This window comes from Dermacentor albipictus, chromosome 6 (assembly GCF_038994185.2).
Source record: "Dermacentor albipictus isolate Rhodes 1998 colony chromosome 6, USDA_Dalb.pri_finalv2, whole genome shotgun sequence".
Lineage (NCBI taxonomy): Eukaryota > Metazoa > Arthropoda > Arachnida > Ixodida > Ixodidae > Dermacentor > Dermacentor albipictus.
The window spans coordinates 136,390,518-136,409,288 of record NC_091826.1 but is presented as its reverse complement, the minus strand read 5'-3'; the positions used below and the strand labels follow the sequence as shown (position 1 = coordinate 136,409,288).

The 18,771-nt window shown below is 49.6% G+C and overlaps 1 protein-coding gene across 16 annotated transcripts in view; it reads left to right on the top strand.

Annotated features, from left to right (window-relative positions):
* The window catches only part of shf (WNT inhibitory factor 1), a 506,799-nt gene that overhangs the window by 306,551 nt on the left and 181,477 nt on the right, over positions 1-18,771 (top strand). For 13 of the 16 annotated variants that reach the window (XR_010564459.1, XR_010564460.1, XM_065432221.1 and 10 more), the window contains one exon: positions 8,246-8,341. The exons of 2 other annotated variants lie outside the window; for them this stretch is intronic. Coding sequence is in view for 12 of the 14 variants with exons in the window: in XM_065432221.1 (XP_065288293.1) it covers positions 8,246-8,341 (96 nt within the window). In the remaining 2 variants the exon portion in view is untranslated. The remainder of the gene's footprint in view (positions 1-8,245; positions 8,342-18,771) is intronic. One more of the 16 variants, XM_070541352.1, reaches the window with a different exon arrangement.

Here is an 18,771-nt window from a genome sequence, read left to right as displayed (position 1 = left end):
CAACGACGTCATCCAAGTAAACGAGACAGGTCTGCCACTTCAATCCTGCTAAAACCGTGCCCATGACGCGCTGGAACGTTGCAGGCGCCGAGCACAGTCCAAATGGCATAACCTTGAACTCGTAGAGGCCGTCTGGGGTGATGAAGGCGGTCTTTTCGCGATCTCTTTCGTCGACTTCTATTTGCCAATAGCCAGACTTGAGGTCCATCGACGAGAAGTATTTAGCGTTGCAGAGCCGATCCAATGCGTCGTCTATCCGTGTGAGGGGGTATACATCCTTCGTGATCTTGTTCAGTCGACGATAATCGACACAGAAACGTAGGGTTCCGTCCTTTTTCTTTACCAGGACAACAGGGGATGCCCACGGGCTTTTCGACGGCTGGATGATGTCGTCGCGCAGCATTTCGTCGACTTGTTCTCTTATAGCTTCACGTTCCCGCGTCGAAACTCGGTAAGGGCTCTGGCGTAGTGGTCGAGCGCATTCTTCGGTTATTATGCGATGCTTTGCGACTGGTGTTTGTCGAATCCTCGATGACGTCGAAAAGCAGCCTTTGTATCGTCGAAGCAGACTTCTGAGCTGTTGCTGCTTAATCACGGGGAGACTTGGACTTATGTCGAAGTCTGGCTCGGGAACTACAGTCGTCGGGGTAGATGCGACAGAATCCGAGAGGACAAAGGCATCGCTGGTTTCCACAATTTCCTCGATGTATGCGATGGTCGTGCCCTTGTTGATGTGCTTGAACTCCTTGCTGAAGGTTGTCAGCGACACTTTCGTGTTTCCTCCGTGCAGTCGAGCGATCCCTCTTGCGACGCAAATTTCATGGTCGAGCAGAAGACGTTGGTCGCCTTCGATGACGCCTTCTACGTCAGCGGGTGTTTCGGTGCCGACCAAAATAACAATGCTGGAGTGAGGCGGGATGCTCACTTGATCTTCGAGCACACTCAAGGCATGGTGACTACGAGGGCTCTCCGGCGGTATCGCTTTATCTTCCGACAGCGTTATTGACTGTGACTTCAGGTCAATGATTGCGCCGTGTTGGTTCAGGAAGTCCATACCGAGAATGACGTCTCGTGAACACTGTTGGAGGATAACGAAGGTGGCAGAGTAAGTCCAGTCATGAATGGTTATTCTTGCCGTGCAGATTCCAGTCGGCGTGATGAGGTGTCCTCCTGCGGTGCGAATTTGAGGGCCTTCCCATGCAGTCTTAACCTTTTCAACTGGGCGGCGATGTGTCTACTCATGACGGAGTAATCAGCCCCTGTGTCCACTAAGGCGGTAACCGCGTGTCCGTCCAGAAGCACGTCGAGGTCGGTTCTTCTTTGTCTGGCGTTGCAGTTGGGTCTTGGCGTCGGATCACGGCTGCGTCTTGTTAAACTGAAGCTTGAACGTCGCGTCGTGAAGTCGTCTTTCGTCGGTGTAGTCTTGACTTCCTGACTTCGTCGGGACGGCGGCGTGTCGTCATTAGGTCTTCGAGATGGTTGCTTCGTCGTCTTCGTCGGCGGCGGAGGATCTTCGTCAGTTCGACGAACAGCAACCGCACCTCCATCGGTTGCTGCTTTTAGTTTTCCGGATATGGGCTGACGGACCGGCCGCGGGCTGGGCCAGTGTATGGTCGGCGCTGCGGCGACAGGTAGCGGCCTGGTGACGGCGAACGGGAAGCTCGTCGATGGCTCCACTGAGTGGCGGCGTGGTAGTCGGCGATATCGCGAGGTCGTTCGCCAATCTGTGGCCGCGGCGAGTTAACGGCGAAACCTCGCAGTCCCATCTCCCGGTATGGGCATCGGCGGTACACATGGCCGGCTTCCCCGCAGTGGTAGCAGAGCGGGCGGTGGTCAGGAGCGCGCCAAACGTCTGTCTTCCTCGGGTAGGTGCGCTGGGCGACGGGTGGTCGTGCTGGCGGCGGCGGACGACGAAACTGCGGCGTGACAGGGCCCTGGCGCGGTCGCGGAGGGGGGCCTTGACGGCGTGCGACGGCGGCGTAGGTCATTGCTTGCGGCTCGGGCTGCGGCGATTCAGGGGCTACTCCAAGTTGTTGTTGGAGTTCCTCACGCACGGCATCGGCAATCGAAGCCACTTGAGGCTGTGATGATCGGAACAGCTTTTGTAGCTCCTCCCGCACGAGAGCTCGGATAGTCTGGCGTAAGTCGTCGGTGGCCAGTGACTGAAGTCCGGCGTAGTTTGTCGCGTTCGTGCGGTGGTCGAATTGCCGGTTTCGCATCTCGAGTGTGTTCTCGATGCTGCTGGCCTCGCGAAGAAACTCGTCGACGGTCTTCGGTGGGCTTCGTACCATCCCGGCAAAAAGTTCCTCCTTCACACCACGCATGAGTAGGCGAACTTTCTTTTCCTCGGCCATATCCGGGTCGGCGTGGCGGAACAAACGGCTCATTTCTTCCGTAAAGATGGCAGCGTTCTCGTTAGGTAGCTGAACTCCGGCGTCCAGCATAGCTACAGCCCTTTCCTTGCGCACGATGCTTGTAAAGGTGCGCAGGAAGCCGCTACGGAACAGGTCCCACGTAGTCAAGGTCGACTCCCTGTTCTCAAACCACGTTCTGGCGGTGTCTTCAAAGGCGAAGTAGACATGCCGCAGCTTGTCGTCGGAGTCCCAGTTGTTGAATGTCGCGATTCGCTCGTATGTCTCCAGCCAGGATTCCGGGTCTTCAGTCGCTGCTCCATGGAAGGTCGGTGGGTCCCGGGGTTGTTGTAGGATAACGGGAGACGCTGGGGCAGCCATTGAGGTTGTCTTGACCGCGATCTTCTTTGTCGCCTCAGGTAGAAGTCCGTGCTCTGGGGGCAGTCCTTGCAGTCTGCGGCTAGCACGCTGGTCTTGGGCGGTGTCGGTTTTGTCCTCGGGCTTCGGGCTTGGATCGCGGCTTTGCGGGGGCGTTCGGTACATGAACGCACTAGCACCTCTACCAGATGTCACGTGGTAGTGACGGTGAAGAAAGAACACAGTAGCAGTACTGTGAAAGACAAAACTAGCTTTTATTGGGCGAACCTGTGCCCACAAAACAGGCTACACTTAAAGCACAACGATAGCGGCGAACACAGTCGGCGATCGTCGAAAATCCGATCAGCGGGTCAAGCGCGTCAGCTTTTATAGAGCAGTCATCGAATGTTCCAGACTAATCGTTCGGACCCGCGTGCCTTCCACAAAGTTCTACACCATTCGCGTCAGGTGATGAAATCAGAAAACATAACGTTCAGCGACAACAGACAGCAGATAGAAGCATCGATAACGTTCCAGAAACTTCGGATACATACAGGCGCGTCCCACGCTGTGCGATTACTTTTGTTAGGCTGCGAAACGTGGTTGCCCGATAAAGATAAGTATACGTGTCAATATCATAAATTTATCGTGTTGCCATCATGTTCACACGACATCATATTAGGTTGGGACTTTCTCTCCACACATCATGCGATCATTGACTGCGCCCGCGCCGAAATCGAGCTGTTTCACTTTTCGACCGATCTTATCACTGACCACAAGGACCCTTAAAAAAAATTATGGGGTTTTAACGTGCCAAAACCACTTTCTGATTATGAGGCACGCCGTAGCGGAGGACTCCGGAAATTTCGACCACCTGAGGTTCTTTAACGTGCACCTAAATCTAAGCACACGGGTGTTTTCGTATTTCGCCCCCATCAAAATGCGGCCGCCGCGGCTGGGATGGGATCCCGCGACCTCGTGCTCAGCAGCCCAACACCATAGCCACTGAGCAACCACGGCGGGTAACACACACACACAAAGACCCTTGTCGCAAAATCGCTGTTTCAGAAGACACCGTTATATTTGCCTGGTCTTCCGCTCTTGTCAGTATCTCTTCTGACTCTGTAGAGGATGGCACAGCACTCTTCTCTCCCTCTGAACTCTTAGTTCGCCGCCGTTTACTACCACTGCTGTTCGCCGTCCTCGAATTCAAAACTGGCGCCTCTCTGGTGTGCGTGTCAAACCCATCGGCCGAGCGAGTTACTTTACGCCGTCGTGTAAGCCTTGGCAGAGCAGAGCCAGTGGCCTCATCTTCAATATTTGACACGATGGACGACTCCACTCGCCGCCCTCGAGGCATCGCCTCTTCAGTCATTGCCACGTTCTCTTACTCCAGCTGTTGCCAGAGACCTTACGACGACGCAGCGCGACGAACTTCTTCGCTTGCTCCAAGGCTTCTCTTCGTCTTTTGTCTGCCAAGCAACATCACTTGGCTGCACAACGACTGTTTCGCACACTATCGACACTGGGAGCTATGCACCCATTCGACAGCGTCCCTACCGAGTATCAGCGACTGAAAGATGTGTTATCATTCAGCAGGTGAACGATATCCTCAAATGCGGTGTCATCCAGCCTTCTAGTAGTCCCTGGGCATCACCAGTAGTCCTAGTTAAAAAAAAGACGGCGTCATACGATTTTGCGTTGATTATCGAAGGCTTAACAAGATTACCCGAAAGGATGTATACCCGTTGCCACGTATTGACGACGCACTTGACTGTTTGAAAGGAGCGGAGTTTTTTTCCTCCTTGGATCTCCGCTCTGGCTACTGCCAGGTGGCCATGGCTGACGCTGACTGTTCGAAAACCGCGTTTGTAACACCAGATGGCTTGTATGAATTCACTGTGATGCCGTCCGCTCTGTGCAACGCGCCCGCCACCTTCGAACGAATGATGGACGACATCCTACGCAACCTGAAGTGGCATACTTGCCTCTGCTACCTCGACGACGTTGTCGTCTTCTCCCCTGATTTTCCGTCTCATCTTCGCCGTTTACACCGAGTGCTCACCTATCTCTGGAATGCTGGTCTCCAGCTTGAAAATTGCCTATCTGCAGCTCGAAAGCTTACTATATTAAACCACGTTATCTGCAAAGTATGCATTCTTCATCCTGCTAAACCTCGCGCCGTATCCGAATTTCCGAAGTCGACTAACTTGAAAGCACTGCACAGCTTCATTGGTCTATGCTCTAATTTTCGACGTTTCGGTCGCAATTTCGCTACTGTGATCGCACCACTAAACCAACTTCTCCAAGGTGACAGTGAACTTTCTGCTTGGTCGGAAGCCTCTGATGATGCATTTACGACTCTTCGTCGGCTACTCACGTCTCCGCCAATCATGCGCCATTTCGATGCAAGCGCACCTACAGAACTTCACACTGACGCAAGTGGTGTCGGCCTTGGTGCCGTGCTCGCACAACAAAACACTAATGCCGAATACGTAGTTGCCTATGCCAGTCGTGCCCTCACGAAACCTGAGGCCAATTACTCAGTAACAGAAAAAGAGTGTCTGGCTATCGTATGGACTCTTCAGAAATTTCGCCCATATCTCTACGGTTGACCCTTTGAGGTGGTGACGGATAATCACGCTCTTTGCTGGTTGTCTAACCTCAAAGACCCGTCGGGCCGCCTCGCTCGGTGGGCCCTCCAAATCCAGGAATATGATATCCATGTCGTCTATCGCTCTGGACGTAGGCACTCTGACACCGATGCCCTCCCACGCTTCCCAGTTACTTCAGACAGCAGTACTTCTACCTACAGGCATGATATCTCACCACTTGATATCCTGGACATGGCCTCGGAGCAACGAAAAGATCCATGGATCGCCATGATGTTCGACTTTTTGTCAAATCCTCCGGCAGCTTCGGCACCTCGACCGTTACGTCGACAGGCAGAGCATTTCACCATCCGCGACGTACTTTTACACCACCGCAACTACCAGAATTACGGCCGCACAAGGCTCTTTGTGGTGCTCCGCCACCTTCGACAAGGTTTATGCTCCGCTTTTCACTCTGACCCGCAGTGTGGTCAAGGCGGAGTGTCAAAAACCTACACATGGCTTCGCCTACGATATTATTGGCGAGGGATGTACAGTACAACTTCGTCCAGAAATATGTATGCTCCTGTTTTGCCTGCCAGCGACGCAAATGTGTCCCGCATCTCTCCACCGCACCTCTCCAACCACTTCCCTGCCCAGGTCAGCCATTTGAACGTGTCGGCATTGATTAATGGGCCTCTTTCATCTACTGGCGCTGGCAACCGATGGATTGTTGTCGCCGTATATCATTTGACACGATATGGTGGAGCCGCCGGCTTGGCTACCGCATCAGCAAAAGACGTCGCCTCGTTCATTCTGAACAACTTCGTTCTCCGCCTTGGCGCACCTCGTGAACTGCTGAGCGATCGGGGTCGCGTATTGCTCTCGGACGTCCTGCAGTCACTCCTATGTGAACGCCAAATTATTCACCGCACTACTACTGCTTATCGTCCATAGATTAACAGAACGATCCAACAGAACTGTTGGTGACATGCTAATAATGTATGTTGCGTCTGAACACTCCAACTCGGATCTTGTACTTCCATTTATCACATACGCGCAATAGCACTGCCTCTCAAGCCACTACCGGGTTTTCACCATTCTTTCTGCTTTACGGCCCCCATCCCTCCAGCACCATTGATTGATACGGTTCTCCCACACCGACTGGACCCTGCTGAATGCTCACCTGTTTCTGCGGTCGCTGAGTACGCCGAAAAATGCCGACAACTGACCCGTTCTTTGACGTCTGCTCAACAGTGCCGCCAAAAAGAGCGTCATGATCTTCATGAGCAAATCGTCTTCCCTGTTTTCTTATTTTACGCAATTGTCCAACTCTATGGAGCTTTCTTCCCCTAATTTCTACCTTTGCATCCAATTTACCGTGTCTGTTATTCTCACTGTCGTCTTTTTTTTTTCGACATATCGAGCACCATCGTTCTACGTGGACTAAAGGCACCATCCGCCATCACAGGAGGGCGAGACAAAACTGCTCGCATAGCTTTCGTTAAGTAGTGCCCCCCCCCCCGCCTACCCCACCCCTGTACACCTTCATTGTCGTACGCTGCTAAAAGTGAAACAAGACATCCAAAACAACACAGGTAATGAGCTATGACTGTTTTATTCAGCAGTGAGAGCGAGGGAATAAGTGATAGAAATAATATGCCCAAGCAGTGCAAATTCAAGCGCAAATGAGCAATTATTTATGGTTTCATGTTTTTAAAAAAGAAGACACGGTGCAAGAGGAGGGGCAACACATTTCCCTCTTCTTATGTCCGTGTCTGGGCGCCCAACTTTATCCTAACACGAGTCCGTACCAACTAGTTCAGCTTCGTGTCGTTCTCATTTCTATAGCTCTTAGTTTAGGTGAGATGAAAAAAAAGTCTCGGCAGAAGGAGCTTCGAGAAAAGGAGTCCAGCCGTAGGCTCTAGCTTTAAAGAGGCGGCTGTCTGTCGTCTGGACGGACACCCAAGGAGCCAAAATGCCGTTGGCGTCGTTTAGTCCATTCGGAACGGTACAGTAATGTTTGCTGTTGACTACCGCCTGACGCTGAACATGACCGTTCTACTTCAATATCCGCACGGCGATGATCGCTCTTAACGTGCAGCAGTCTTGCACGGAAGACGGGACCAGTATTGCCAGATGACTGTGGACTTTATTATCTCCTATTCGTGAAGGTCCTTTTTCATAGCCCATTGCCTGACAGTCAACTCGTCCTTACCTTTGCTTTCATCCGTTTTTTTTTCACTCATAAATCTAAATCCCTACCATAAATCTATACCCCTACCACTTTATAATCTCAATTAACAATCACTGCTTTATGCAAGGGACGTAGTGTATTGAGCTAAAGGTTATCGCTCGAGTTCACGTTAATGAAACTTGTTCTCAGAGTCCATCGCGTTGTAACACTGGTGCCCGTGTCTGCGTTGTCGTGCCCTATGTCGGAAAAAAAAACCGTACTCAAGCTGCGTTTGTTCAGTTGGTGAAACATGCCATGGACGTGAAGGCATTTTGCTCGGCGAGGTTTGGTCATCGCTAATAGCCGTGGAGGGTGACATTGCGCGCAGCCACTCGCATTCCCGAAATCCGCAGGCAACTGCGGCGTCTGTCTTTCGACGCCTCAATTGCCGGAGCTCACTGACTGGCTTCTCGCTGTGCCCGCCTCTTAGCGACTACTTTGGACTTGACCGAGTTACGTGTTGTGGCGCGCCGCTATCGTAGAATACGCTTGTACCCCGGTTCGAGTGGAGGACACTCCGTTGTTTTCGTGCGCCTAATGTGCGCGAACATTTGCGCAATTCTTATTTTTGGAAAAACCGATCGGTGTAGTAGCGCCGCAGCTAATGCAGGGACGGGTAAATGTGCACCGAACAAAGCCGTAGCAGCCGTAGTGTCGTAGGAGGAGGCACACGCCTTCAGCTCTGACCTCGGTCGTGGCCTGCCCAGCAGCGCTGTGCTATCCACAGTGCATGAACGGAGGAACGTGCGTGGCCCCAGGCGTCTGCGACTGCGCCGTCGGATACCAGGGACCGCACTGCGAAGGAGGTGAGTGCCTTTTCTTGACTGCGGTGTTGGGTGCAGTGGCAAGTCTCAGGCTTAGGTTTGACTGCACACCGCACTTACGAGACCAAGTAAGCGGTCAGTGATAAGCTTTCAAATGCGGTGAGTGAAAAGGCCAACCAGGAGCCTCATTTTTTGTTAGCAAAGCAACCAGTTGAGGCCAACATACAATGGAGACAAGAGAAGCACAAGAAAGATTAACTGTTGGTTTATCAATTATTATTTAGTAATAATAAAGGCAATGAAACTGGACCGAAAGGTTTACCGCGCTATAGGATCCCAACTTTGGCGTCATTGTCTGTTGGCTTCATGTTATAATTGCACAGCGAGGGTCTCGAATATAGCGGCTGATGCCACGAGGTCGCATAAGAGAGTTTGTTGCCATGTTGTTGCCTGTTACAATTCACGCACACTATGTCACACAAGTGGTTGAAAGGATCAACCGCCGCCGTGGCGGTGAGTGGCTGCCAGGGATATGGCACGCACGCACAGACACCGTATTTGTAGAGAGCCACATGCGTGGGACAAGTTGCGCATTCGGAGAACAATAAAAAGTTCCTCCATTCGTGCAAATGACTTTCATTGAAATGTGCACAACTTAAAACAACGGTTCATTTGACCTGATGCTTTCTTTGGCATCAATGTCTGCCGGGATGATCTGGTTCAAATGCGGCGGTCACAGCACCCACAAAACAGCGCACAGAGCGTGGCACGCTGAACGTGTTCTACAAGCCAAGCGCGGCGGCGAGCACTGCTTGAGTCACTAAATTGTAGTTCATTTATTATGCCTACAAGTGAGTGATAAATACCGTAACAATGAGAAAACGCTACGCTAACACAAGAGATACACTAACAGATTAGTACATCGATAAGGTAAATGAGTACTTAACTATAGTAATACGGTAGAAATAGAACAGCGTTTGAACAGAATAACTCAATAGCAATGCTATTCTTACAAGCAGCCTAGAACAAGAGAGCGTGAGAAGGACGACGGTTATATTCATGCGCCATCGACTAAAAGAAAGTATTTGAATCAAATGTTTGTGAATTCAACTACGCGCTATGTCTATTGCGGAGAAAATGCTCCGTTTCTTCATGTTTGCGACAACTAAATGGTTCACTAAAATGCACTCAACAGAATTAATCGTTCTGGATTCCTTTATCATATGGTGGTGTTACGAAGTTGTGCCTGAAATAAATGGAAAAGCAACGGTGTCTGTTCTTGTGGCTAAGTCCTTGGCATACGGGTTCCACACCTCGCTGTCAGCGTTGGACGTACTACAACAATCTCATTTACTGTTATTGTTGTGTCTCAACGGGTCAGTTTAAGCTTGCGTCTTAAATGCTTTGTTAATTTTAGTTGCGTAAGCAATTTCTATGCTCATCCAACGAGAAAACTGTCCGTCCATACCGTAAGACGGTGGCATTAAAGCTAGCGAGTGAATCACCGAGCGAGTGAATTCACCTTCGTGCTGCCCCTCGCTTCCACGCGAACTCTGGCGGCGAGAACACGCAGCACACGAGCAGTCGGCGCGCTCGGTCGCAGACCGCTTTCAAGACAGGGCGGCGGCCGTGCCAGGCGCCGTCGCAGTGCCTTTCATCACGGTTCACAATGATTCGACGCGGATGGATATAAGGCGCTCAAGAGCGATAACGGCTTAAAATGATCGGAACGTCGTCAGCGCACCTGCGATAGGTTGCTTGCGTCTTACCTTGCACCGCCGTCGGCAGCAGTTGGTGTCGCCGCAGCGCTGTCCTGGCCGGATCATGTTCGGGTGACATTGACACCGGAGTGCGTGCAGATGCGCTCGTGGCACAATGCTCACGCATACTCAGAGAGCAGCTTCTGGGTATTTTTTTTTCTTATGCTATGTTACGTGACTGCAGGGAAACGGCGCGAATATGTTGGTAGCAGAAGGCATGGACGAGACAAGCGTCTGTTCTTGTGCGCCGGCGGTTGGGTATCCGGAAAGGCACGGACATTCTTCGACGCCCCCTGCCAACTGATGGGCGGCGCATGTGTGCGATGGTCGTGAAATATGTTTCGCTGGTTTCAAGCACATCAGACGCACTATGTACTGACCGTGTTGAAACACTTTATCTTCGTGAACGGCTGATGCGTTGCTATGAATAGTTGCAAAGCACTTACGATAACCGCAACAATGCCCGACCTGTCATCACCTAGAATGGCTTTTTAATTTTCTGCGTAAGTTACCTTAATTATTTAATTAAGGGCATTGAAATCTAAAAGTATAGCGTCTATTTATTCCTTCATGCCCGATATCCTACAAAAGTAATCAATTGCTTGGCTGTCGACAGATATTGGCGAAGCCACTGCTACTGCTCGCAAAGGATTTTGCTACTGAAGAAAGACTGCTGCAATTGTTTACAAACAGTGTGCTTTAAGAACCTTAGATGTTGGTATTAAACTATTGGCCTATAATTTAGACTTACATGCAATTTCTTTTCTGTCCTTGAATATCGGGATTTACGAACCATCTAGTCATTAGGCAATGTGCTGAGGGCAGGTACTTGCGAAATATTGCTCAAGGATACGTAGCCACCGATCCTACTCAGCTTTTGAGGAAGGTGCGAGGAAGGATACAAAGCCTAACATGGAAGGTAAGTCAGATTGGCACTTTATTGAATCCATTCTCTCCGCAGTTAAACAGACTTCTGACAACGGTCCTGCTCGAACAGCATTGGGGACATTGGTTGCATTGGGGACATTGGTTGCGCGTTCTTCTCGTGTTTATTTTCTGTTCTGCGAACACATAAATGTTTGACGCGACTATGTCCTGAGAACTGGAGGGATGGTCTATCACTTCTGAGCGTAGCAGGTTGAATTTCTGCGTGGTGTTAAGCACCCTGAGATATTCCTGAAGAAAAAGGATGTATTTAGCTAGTTTTTTTTCCCTGTCTAGCTGCGTTCAATCTATCCTAAACATGGCGGCATTGCTATGGGCCCTCGCTTAAACATAAGTGACATGGATGATACCCACCGCATCCAAAACACGCTGAAATCTTTGACGAAAGCTCATATGGTCGGGGTTAAATCCGGCACAGTTGTGCAAGAAAACGCGTACGCAGATTGTAGAACTAAGTGCATATAAAAGCAGTGCACGTTTAAAGACGACGTGCGTAGAACAAAGGGCCCCGATACCCTATTGCAAAAACCAGCGTCTCCCAGCGTCTTCCAGCGTGAAACCAGCGCGCTTTTTGACGCTGGGTCGCACTGGGTACGCTGGCACTCGCTGGGACTCACTGGGACACCAGTGAGAACGCTGGATAAGAGCTGGGTCACACTGGAAGAGACGCTGGTTCCACTGCCATGACGCTGGGGCGCACTGGTTTGTGCTGTACAGGCGCTGGTTCTCGCTGCAGTGCGCTGGTTCGCACTGGAAACTGCGCTGGTTGTGTTTGTGCCGCGCTGGTTCCATACGCATGGACGAGCGCTGCTGAATATTTAATACCTAATTTGTACAATTTTATCGCTTGATACTAGTCTCTTGTCCCAAATAACGCTATATCTTGGGGTTATAAAACCCTATTTCGTGTCCCAGCTTGGAATAACGGTGCGTGAGCTGCCCATGTTTATTCATGCGCACTTGAAACTGAAAATCACTTTCGCTTTTTTTATTTTCCCTTTGGACTTGGCGGATAGCTAAATTCTTGAACGAAACCACGTAAACGCGGAGGACGCCGCGTTTTTAAGTAGTTCGCACGTAACGTATGACTGGGAATTGTCGCAGTGTTGTGGAGTGGACATGAAATGCAGAAGTCGTTCAGACGCGCGACGGACCCCGAGTTCGAAGCTTATCGCTGAATGATATTATCGCACCGATAACAAAGCTGAAGTGATTCGTGCGCTTCCACTTTCCCTATTGTACTGAAAAAAGTTTTGAGGCTAAAATACGCACTTCTTAGCTTTCGCTAGCTACCCGCGCCGAGATCGGTCCCCACCGAAGCTTAGGCCTAGCGTATCAGCCGAGTCCGTCCTCACGCTATCGGCGCGTCTAGGCTCAGGTATCAAGAAATATAACAAAAATAAATCACTCTATATTTAAGCTTTCGCATCGGTGTTCTTAAATAAACAATTTTTTCATGTGTACAGTGTCAGCACAAGAAGCGATGACCGCTGATGTGACGCGTCATAAACACAGGTATAAGCGCTATCGCCGAAGGCTCCCAGCACTAGCCTGCGCTTCTCTGACGAAGATATATGACTAGACAGGCGTGTTGACTGAAAGGCATCACTGAACTAAGGAAACGTTGCACATCCTTTGCGTGAAGAACAAGAAACGGCTATTGAAATCGGCAGAAACAGCCCATACACCGTCCCGGGTCGGCGGTTCATTTAGGACTTTTTTCGAAGTTAAAATAGCGATCGCAAGTGAAAATCGATGTTCTGGCACTTCCAAGCATACTGCTGAATACGGACAACAACCTTTTCTTTCTGGTGCAGGCGTGAGTTTTAGTTGCTGGGCGATAGCGCATCAACCATGCCTGTACAAGACGTAGCTTTGCGAAACAAACTGCTTCTCGGCTTCGACATGGTAAATTACGCTCGTGTTTCCGTCTGCTGGCGTGGCGTAGTGGTAAGGTGTCGGGCTTCGGATCTGTAGGTCGGACGGTCGAATCCTGGTCGTGGCGGTTTTTTTTTTGCGTTTTTCTTCTTTTTTTTATTGCACTAAAACGCGCCTTGTTGCTTTCTATATTCAAAAATATATATACGGCGTCCAGGCATCGCATATTTAACGCGCTAGAGCTGTTTTTCGCGCGAGTAGCCAGTGCCTCCCAGCACGCTGCGCGATCCCAGCGCCCCAGCATCCAGCGCGCTGCACTGGGCCCATAATCAGGCGCACTGGGTCCCAGTGGCACTGGGTTTTGCAATAGGGTATATACGTATTCGAAAGCGCTTTGTCAAGTGCGTATGTAATCACTGTTCCTGCGCGTACTGTTTTGTTATCGAGGAATCAGTATGCGTGTCGGAAGGTCAATATAAATTTAATTTATTTTAAAAATTGGCGATTGCATGCTTTCGATGACCTTCCCTCGCTAAGATAATTTTCGTCAGACCCTCGACTGCACAGAATCAGCGTGCTGGTGGATTAATACACCGGCCTGAACGCGCTTTGTCTTGAGTCGATCTTTTGCCTCTCCTGAAGACAACACCTTGTTGCGCTGGTGAAATACTTTCCTCACACACGTTATTATGTAATTCACCTTTAGTCTCCTTCGCACTCATGCCCTTAGAAGAAAGTTACCTTATTACTATCCTACTGCTTCAATTGCACAATTTGCTTCTCTATCACTCGTTGAACTTGCAAAAAGGAGCAGATTATTTACAACACGGTGTTTAAATTACAACTGAAGAATGTGCAAGCATTACACTTGATCTTATTGCACGTTCGTTTTCCAGCACCCCTCGCATTTCGCCCAGCCCTGCTGATCAAAAGGCCACTAAATTGAGCAGTGATGTGCAAAGTTGGACTCCGAATTGTGACCGATCAAGTGTGGGTGAAGCAGTGCGGTGACAACGCGGAGACACAAGAATGCACGACACTCGCTCTACTCGCAGCTACATTGTTTGGCGTCGCTTGGAAATACTCAGATTATGGTTTGCATCCCGCCTAATTAGATAATTAGTCGTAATAAATTATTCAATTTCCTAATTAATTTAATTAGATTGAAAGTGTCAATGAAGAAATTGTAGAGCCACATGAAAAACTACCGATGCAGCTTTCTGTTGCTAAATACGTGCTACCTAAAAGTGTTCTCCCGAGCGTGAAAGAAGCCCGCGAATACACGTAAAATTGCCGTGCGCCTGGCCGTTCGAGGCACTTTGCCTGGACTCGCGGGCTTCTTTCACGCTTGGAAAAAACACTTTTTTTAGACGTATCGAGCAACAGAGAGCTGAAACGGTAGTTTTCCTTGTCGCTCTCCAATTAATATTTAAGTTGTGTAATTAGGATTACTTATCCAATTATGGGGAATACAAAAAATAATCTGAGTATCTACATGTGACGGCGAACAAGATTACCTTGGTTCTGTCCAGCTACGTAGCATTTGCATATCTTTAATGTTTGACTCAAATTACGCGGGAAACTGTATATATTATCCCCACCCCTAATGTTATACCACTACTACGGGGTCTTTAAAAGGACGCTAAAGGCAAATACTAAGTTGATGTGACTCTTTAAATATCATTCCAGAAACCTCGCAACGCTTGTTTTGCGCCAAGAAAAAACTTAGTTTACGAGAAAAGTGCATCTGAAGAATCCGAATACTGCAATTCAAATCTCCCGTCATTCAGTCGGGGGAGTGGCGATGTTCCATACGCCATCACCGCCCTTTGTTGCCGTTGGTGAATAAAACGGCGCCTCACAGTCGGCGGCACCGAGCCAAGTCACAGAGGCGCTGAGATGACCTTATGGGTGGCGGCAATGGAAAAGAAACCGGCCATGAGTAACTACTTGAGGGAAAAGCGAAATCAGCAAAGAAACAATTCATGATCGTAACTTCTTTCGAAGTGAGATCAGGTTGCATTAGAACACGCATTTGTAAAGCGAGATACAACAAGGAAGAAGAAGCATGTGCTTGCTGCGTCAAAGCTGGGGAAGAGATGAAGCATCTTTTATTAGAATGCGAAGATATCTGCCCAGCGGTCAATTTAGGCATCTCTGGCCTCCTTGAAGCCTTGAAGGTTGGGCGAGAGCAAGGGGAAAGTAAAAATGGCCGCTATAGAGAATAATAAGCGGCGATTGGAAGATTGGTGGAAGAAAAGTGGGGCAACGACAAACAACGGAGGCGTACAAAAACAAAGTTCACCATTGGGGTTCAGAAAATTTGGTTATGGGAATTCATGGTGTTTTCTTTATCTTTTTTACCATAGGTAGGACGTCAGGCAATATAATAACAAGAGCATGGTGGCGCAACCCACCACCCCGTTCCAAAGGGGACACTGATATCATCCATCCATCCATCCATCCATCCATCCATCCATCCATCCATCCATCCATCCATCCATCCATCCATTCAGAGCAGTAGCTTCACCGCTGCAGCTGCTTTTTGGTCATGTGGCGTAGACCGCTCGGGCATCCCGCGACTTCACATGGAAGGTAAATTCTCTGCTACTTGCAGTTTGTGCGAGTTTCGCGAGCCAGCAAAACCAGCGCAGTATAACGTGATAACGAAACTACAAAAACGCAAAAGCGTGGGCGACGCGGAGGCGAGCGAAAACGAAATGTTTCGACCGCTCGCGTCGTTGTGGAGGGTAATTTCAATGAGTTCTTTTTTCTAGTGGTGAAATAGAATTGGACGAGTGGCATTTTATTTCGTCTTATAATACAACACAATGATGTCTTTTTGCCACCAGTGGTTGAGTACTAGGGACGGAATTTAATGGAGGAGTGCTTTGGTCGTCGGTCAAGTGATTCCATCTCCTAGGGAGTCTCTAATCATGTGCTCCACTTGCCTCAATTGCTCAATTAATACGGTTCTATTTGTGATAATATTGGCGCCTTAAAGATTCTGGAGCACTAATCTATCACTTTAGCTTGGCTTAATATTTGCCGTCATTGTCCCTTTAAAGAAATAAAAGAAATGAAAATTAAAAATTGATATACAGCACAAAGGTCACTTGACTCGCTGCTACTGCCGCGTTTCCTCACGCCAGCGTTTTGACAGCGACTGTCCGCGATCATCGAGTGTAATGTGTTCGTGTTTGCTGTGCAATTTAAATAACAAGGGAATGTTTACACGTTGATACGGCTGATGAAAGTACTATCTTTACCTGGTATGGCTGTCTGCTAATTTACTATCGCGATCGGCGCTTCGCCTTCCGGGTGAAACTGTGTTCCTCTAAGAAGGTTTTTGTGGATACTGGCCCAGCTGAAAACCGAACTCCGGATCAGGGCGCGTAAGCGAAGGCAGAGAACTGAGCTGTTTGTCCGTGCATTGAGTGGCTCGGGTTCCGGTGAGTTCACCGAGTGACAATGATAAGCGGAAACAAGGCTATGTCGTAATAATATCGTGGACGGCAATCAGAATAAAGCGTGCGATGACTCGTTTGCTAAGTCGAACGGCTGCAATGAGACTCGTACGATTTCCATGGAAATCGATCAACTTGCACTTTCTCCAGCTTCCGGCCAGTGTTCTTATAGCCGTTGGGGTATCTATAGACGCAACGGTAGATAGAAGTTGACTTGTCTCTCCGCATAAACAGGTTCGCATCGCTACTGGCCAGTCTCTCCCTTGTGGGGAGGCGAGCAGGGAACACAGATTTTCCGCCTGCGGTCGCCGCAGCGGCATTGCATGTCCAATTTGAAGCACCAGCGCCTGAGACCACGCAGCAGCAAACACAAAAGCTTTCAGAAGGTGTGATATGTATTGCGCCTCGCAAGCGCAACTTGGTCAAAGTGCACCTGAAGCAGCGGCGGTGACGTCAGCCCATGTGCGAGTTGCTAATGCAAGTCCTAACTTTACGCCAAGATCGTTTAGTTATTTTTCGTTTTTTAAGAAGCCACATAGCAGTTCTCCTCACTGTGGCAGGTCCATCCAGTGGAAGGTCTTTTGCTTGTTTACCATGGTGCACTTGCATAAGTGTCGGGAATATCCTGCACCTGTGCATCGCAATTCGATCATGGTTCAAGCCCAAACAGCCAACGTTGGGCACCGACTATATGCATCTGGGCATGCGCTGTTCGGCATGTGGCGATTAAGCTTGGCCCTAGACTGAGTATAAGGTATGTCCCGAATAGACATGCAGAACATTATGCAAGAATTGCACAAGTTGGCAACAAACAATTGAACAAGTCGGCTTCAGAAAAGGGAACCCAGAAAGGAGCCTATGGGACCATGGCGTTCTTTAATCGATGAGCATTGAGCTACAGAGAGAGCGAGAAAGAATTAATTCGAAAGATGGTCCGGTGACCTAAGCAGTGGTGAGGGTCAGTGGTGAGGAATAAAGCCACAGATGTTCGTAATACTTGGAACGTTAGTTAATTTGTTTCTACAAAAAGAAAGTAACAGAAATAATGCACAAGAACAATTTCTCACTACACCTATGCACTTCCGGCACACAACTAGCGTCGTATGCTTGTGTCACAATGTGTTCCATTTGGACGAGAGCTCCGCACTCACTCTTTTCGCGAGCGCCATGATTCGACTTTGTTGCGTTGTGGGCTGCAGACGTACTCCTGGCAATATGTCAAGCTGCGACATCGTGTCCCTCTGCAAGGCAGCAGATGAGCCGACTGGCTGCAGCGCATCGGACTGCCGCTATCCGATCGGCGCCAGGATTTGCGCGTTTGCGAGCGTCACTTTATACCGGAGGATTATAACATTTTGCGAGTCCGGTATTCGGGTAAACGCAAGAACAAGGGGACAGGGCCCGGCCGTTTGACCGTGCCGTTTCACGGGATGAGCAAAAACGCCAATGTGGTCTGCACGGTGCAGCCACCTGGTGGCACAGAGCTCAACCACACACAGTAAATGTACTCTTCCTTGCTCCTGGTGTAAATTTTTTGCAGGAGTGTAATCGTTAACACGTTGTTTTTGTAAATGTTTAAAATGTTTTACACTTGGTTAGAGCAATATTAGCGCTTTGATTGGCTGGTTAAGCTCTGCGCCATCAGGTGGCTAGACCGTGCAGACCGATCAGGTCGCTCACGCACGTCTACGCTAAAGTTCCTTCATGAGCGTGAGTTTCTGCCTCCGGCCATCCTTCGAAACGCGCAGCTCGCCTGTGGTTACTGGAATACCAAACACGTTCGGCGCTGAGACAGAATGCTCGCAACGCACGCTGCTTCGCTAGTTCTCGCTTGGGGTCGATTGCAAAGCAGCGCGCGGAGAGTTTGGAGAGGCTTCGCGTGTTGTGGAATAAGAGACGGAGAACTTTAAACTTATGGAAAAATGACAGACATCCGTTCGCTTCGAGCGCATCAAGAAGGCTCGTTTATTTTTGATGAGAAGGTACGAGAAAGGGGAGAGAGAAAGGGAAAGTCACAATACACTGTGCAAAACAGGCTTTCTTGCACCCCGCACGTGCAAGCAAGCCCCTGCAAACCTGAAAGGCACCACCGCACCGCCCGTCGCTGTTCGTAGAACGCGCCCGCCAATAATTTACACGCAGTTTGAGGGGTGTCAAGTGTCTTGCGCTTCTGCCAGAGCGAGCTCAGCAGTGAAGCTTTAGGTGAAGGAATCCTCGCCACATTATCGGCGGCCCCCAGCGCGGGGATGCTTTGGCACCAGAATGGAGGATATACAACAACCTTCCCCGAATGAGCGAACAATTATTGAGCTTATTGCTCCGCAATATCTAAGGCATACAGCAGCTGGATCGGTCGCTTCCCCTCTGTTCCCCCACTTAATACCAATTTGCAGGACCGCACCCTGCCGTCTCTCCCCTTAAA